General features: G+C 32.6%; 1 protein-coding gene across 2 annotated transcripts; it reads left to right on the top strand.

The window, feature by feature from the left end:
- Nucleotides 1-2,870: 2,870 nt before the first annotated feature.
- LOC112011945 (N-(5'-phosphoribosyl)anthranilate isomerase 1, chloroplastic) lies at nt 2,871-4,867 on the top strand (the record flags this gene model as incomplete). 2 transcript variants are annotated; one of them, XM_065769574.1, is given in 4 exon segments in its annotated part: nt 2,873-3,008; nt 3,609-3,671; nt 4,259-4,623; nt 4,704-4,867. In XM_065769574.1, coding segments are annotated over 4 exon segments (602 nt in total), but the record flags the coding sequence as incomplete, so codon positions are not given.
- Between the last annotated feature and the right edge of the window lie 72 nt (nt 4,868-4,939).

Below are 4,939 nucleotides of genomic sequence, written 5' to 3'. Positions count from 1 at the left end.
CTTCATGTGAGAGGGAGTGAATTGGAAGCATGATGAGCTGGGTTTATGATTGGGCCGCCCACGAGATTAATTCTGGACCAATCAGATATAATAATGCTTTGGAAGAAGTTTCCTTCTACCTTCTTGCTATCTCAGGTATCAACATGTGCCACCAATGTTGCAGCATTGGTGAAATTGTGATACCCCGCATAAAAATTGATGGTTTGGGGGAAAATATAATAGAGCTTCGTAGTTATCATATGATTATGATATGAGTAGAAATTCCACTCGGAAATTTCCAAGTAGTGTGGTATATTTAAATTCCATTATTGTTATTATAAATTGCAGAGCAAACTAAATAAAAGCATTAAAATATACATTACATCGGATACATGAGATAGTTATTAGTCTAGAAGAGAATGATAAAATAAACATATTTGCTCAATTAGTCATATAAAGTATAAATAAGGTATCACTTGTAGTGGCAGAGCCAAGAATTTTGAGTTGGAGGTTGAATTATTGTGTCAAGATAAACTCAAATCACAAATAGACGCTACCCTAAAAAAATCCACATAATACATGTGTGTGTATGAAAATATAAATATTAATTTTCTTATTCTAAAGTAAGCTATATACATATGCACAAAATTATCAACTTTAATATGTATATATACACACCTAGACACAAGATCTTCTTTATAAGAGAAACTTATAATCTTCTTAAACTCTAAAAAGTATACAAACAATGTATAATTGGGTATACAACATACAAATATATAGAACCAAAAAAAAAAAAAAAACAATGAACATAGTGTGAGGATAGGAAGATCGAGTTGGTATATTGGGTTGTGGGCTATGCCCGAGGATGAACAAACACTCGAGGATGGTTAAAGGGACTGTATAAGCCTAACTCAATGGGCCGAGGAGAGTAGAGAAGAATGACGAAGTAGTTGAGGTTCCCGAGGAGCCAAGCCACCTCGGGAGAGCTTTAGGGAGTTAACCATTTTGGAAAGATAAGTTTCAGGGAATGTAACAAAGCTAAGCCAACAACAAAAGAAGAAATAAAGCTATCACCACCACATTAAATGCACTACACCAAGTGAACTAGCTGTATTTATGGAGAAATGACACCTGAATAATGACATCCCAACTCATAGCTCCTCAAAAAGCCTTCAGGAGGTCTTGATGGGACAAGTATCCAAGGGATTTCCTAAAAAATCAACAAGTGAAAGGCTGAGATATAAAAGTAAGGGACTGTATAAAGAAATGACCACCATAAAAAATGGGGCATGTAATCTAAAAAGGAAGAAAAAAAGAAGAACACATTATATTCAGATATGCTTAAGTTAATATAAGAACATCTCATCCCCGGACTTGACTGAGGAGCGTTACTTTCATCAATTTGTGTTTTCAATCTTATTGTCATCAATCCTATTAGCTATGACCCATACTTAATTTGCTGAAATATTTTCTTGTAAAACTCATTTTCTAACAAATATATTGTTTTGGGTTTATTGGGCTATCATCCACTATTCTTGGTGGGTTGAGGCTCAAATTCTAGTCCTTACACATAGCATCTTCTACCAAAGTCATGCTCAACAATAATACTTCACATAATAAACTTCATCAATTATTATTTTTATAACTAAATTATTCATAATTTCATTTTTAATATATAAATTATTTGCAAAATTTCATCCATGTTTGACAAATCAAAATCATAGTGTTATAATTGAAGTCTCATATGAGCTTCTTTTTTCTTGATAAAATATTGAAAATAGAAAATTTAAACCAAATTGTATATATTATCAATGTTGAATGATTTGAACACATTAATAGGATTTGAAATTAGCTAAAAATTAGGAGTTTCACTATTTACTCACAAAACTTATTACCTAATTATTTCATTCTATTGCAATTGTATATCAACTCTAAACTCTTTTTTTTTTTTTTTTTTTGGTGAAGTATTATTAGATTAGTTGATCAATGCTTTCTTTTGGGGGGCTAACTTTTTTTTTTTTTTTTTTTAATACAACATTTAAATATTTATAAAATATACCTATGTTGTAAAAACAATTAAGAATTTTGGAGGGGCCAAGGCCCCCAAGCACGTTTGTAGCTTTGCCACTAATCACTCGTAACTAATAATTTTATGATACTTATATTATTATTTTCTAAAAAATAAATTTTAACAATTCATTTTTATTTTAACAAGTCATTTTTAGTTGTGTAATCTTAAGCATTCATTTATATTCATGAAGACGTTATGTAGGTATCATAATCCAAAAAATATTCAAGGTACCATATAATGATTCATTTCCTAACATATCTATTATTATCAAATAAAAGACATATTTGCTCATATTTCCAAAAACTTTGATGAATGCACTATCCCATATATATCACAATCCATTTAGTTAGACGCCTCATGCATGCCTAAGTTCCAATTTTGAATTAATTTTAATGAGAATGAAAACTAACCATAATAACTTTGATTTTGGCTTATCTTGGGGACAAATCAAACCTAATATTCTCATCATACAAAAAAATAAAATAAAATAAATTAAATAAAAACGAACCTAACCCCTTCCGTTTAGAGTTGGTATGAAGTCAAATTAAATGACATATTATAATTTTTTCACGGATACAAATCCTAGTGTTATGAAATTAAAAACTAATTTAACGAGTTGTGTGCAACAGTGCAAGTCAATTTGACACTGTTGAATGTTCTCTTTGGTCAAGATTGAATTTGAGGCAGCGCCCAACTAAGAGTCTAAGTCTATTTCGGTGCACAACTTTGGGTATTGGGCCTAAAATATAGCCTATAAGCATTGTCACTTTTGGGCTAAAATTTCAGCCCACACCGAAACTAAAAATGTCTGCTTTCCTTTTATATTGCTTTTTACGGCCTTAATAACACAGAAAATATAGATAAAGACCACTTTGCTTCTTGTACTGTTTAGCGATCAGCAGATTCGGCATCTCTTCATGCGAGTTTCAAATTACTCAAAAAAACAACATGCTCACAGGTCTCTTTCTCTCTCAGTCTCTCTGTCTCTCCATGTTTCCATGTGTGTGTTTATTGAATGTGTTTGTTGCAATTGCACTTTAGATGTTCGGTGAAAGTCCTCAAAGAGTTGTTCTATCTATATTAGCGTTCAGTCACTTGAAATCTTCATGTTTCATTGCCGTTCAAGATATTGATGAGTTGGGTATCAATTTCTTGCTATGTATTTATATTCTCATTGAGGCATTTCTTTTTATTGGCCTTAATAAGTAGTCTCACCCTTCAAGCTGTTCTACGCGGTGAATATGTATGTTGAAGACATTGTTTGGTTGGCAGAACAAAGTCGCTTTTACATAGAATTATATGAATTGTATCTCATTGAAACTGAGTCAGGTTGTTTTTATTATCATTATTATTATTCAATAATTGAGAGATGGGGGATTTGAACGTGGACGTCTCCATTGGAAACACTAGGAAGTTCCAATTGAGTTAACAATGCTCTTGGCAGAAATCGTATACCTTAGATAATAGTAAAAGATTAAAACAGTCATTTAATGAATTTGTGTAATGTGCCCATTTGGGTGCTATAAAAAATGTGATCGTTTTATATCTTATGTTGCAGAGTTAGCTATTGGAAGTCACTTTCAGCCCAAACTCGTAAAATTGCAGCAATGGCAAATGAGTGGTAATTTTTATTTTATTGTATGATTTGGTATGCTTTGTGCTTTTCCTGCATAAAGTAGCTTTTTGAATATACACCTTTCTTACTTATCAAAAAATATATATATTAGTATATGATTTTAGCTCATAACAGAGTTGTTTATTAGAGTGTGCAATTGCAACATACTAGCATCTAACCTCTTCTTTGTACTCTGATTTCATGTGTTTACCTTATTGTATATGCAAGATGAGTAGTTTTTAGTAGGTTTAGATACACTATTGGTCCCTTTGTCCCAGAAGTTTAAAGTGATTATTTTTAGTCTTTTAGATGAGGTAGCCAAACTAAAAATTGACATGTCATCACTTTGTTAGACACATTAGGGACTAAAAGCAATTACTTTAAATTTGGCAATAAAGCGATTACTTTATGTTTGTTAGGGAATAAAAGTGATCACTTTAAATTTATTAGGGATTAAAAGTGATTACTTTAAACTTTTGGGTCTAAAATCGCTCATGAACTAAAGTTTAGGGACCACTAGTTTTTTTTTTTTTTTGGTATGAGTGACTTCGTTACTGTTAAACATATGATAATTTCCAAGAGTGTATTTGTAGGTGTAAATGGTGACAGACTGCACTTGTCAAGGATGAGGTCATATTCAAAGAAGAAAATTACTTGCAAGTTTGCCCAGTCAGAAGAAGTCTCCTTTCATTATGAGGACCAAGAAAAGAATCGACCTTTGGTTAAGATGTGCGGAATAACATCAGCTAAAGATGCTGCAATGGCAGCAGCAGCTGGGGCTGATTTTATTGGCATGATTATGTGGCCTAACTCAAAACGTTCCGTTTCAGTTTCTGTTGCCAAGGAGATTTCAAAAGTTGCAAGGGAACATGGGGCAAAGCCTGTTGGAGTATTTGTCGATGACAATGCAAACACGATATTAAGAGCTTCTGATGCCTCTGACCTTGAGTTTGTACAGGTATATATTTGTCTGACCTACATCACGTTGCATGTATTATAGTAAATTAGTTCACATTGTAATGCTTTGAGGTGATGCAGCTTCATGGAAATGGTTCTCGGGCATCTTTCCCAGTTTTAGCGCAAGAAAGACGAATTATATATGTTCTTCATGCAAATGAAGATGGAAGCCTTCTAAACCAACTTCCAGATGAACAAAGCTCTCTAATTGATTGGATTCTTGTGGATAGTGCCAAGGGTGGCAGGTAAGAAATATTTTTCTCTTCATTGAACTCCATTTTTGTATGTCCATGCATTCATATATGCGCACTAGTTAA

This window comes from Quercus suber, unplaced genomic scaffold, assembly GCF_002906115.3.
Source record: "Quercus suber isolate HL8 unplaced genomic scaffold, Cork oak 2.0 scaffold_1211, whole genome shotgun sequence".
NCBI classification, from domain to species: domain Eukaryota; kingdom Viridiplantae; phylum Streptophyta; class Magnoliopsida; order Fagales; family Fagaceae; genus Quercus; species Quercus suber.
The sequence above is the reverse complement of the archived record's forward strand: the minus strand, read 5'-3'. Positions and strand labels throughout refer to the sequence as shown.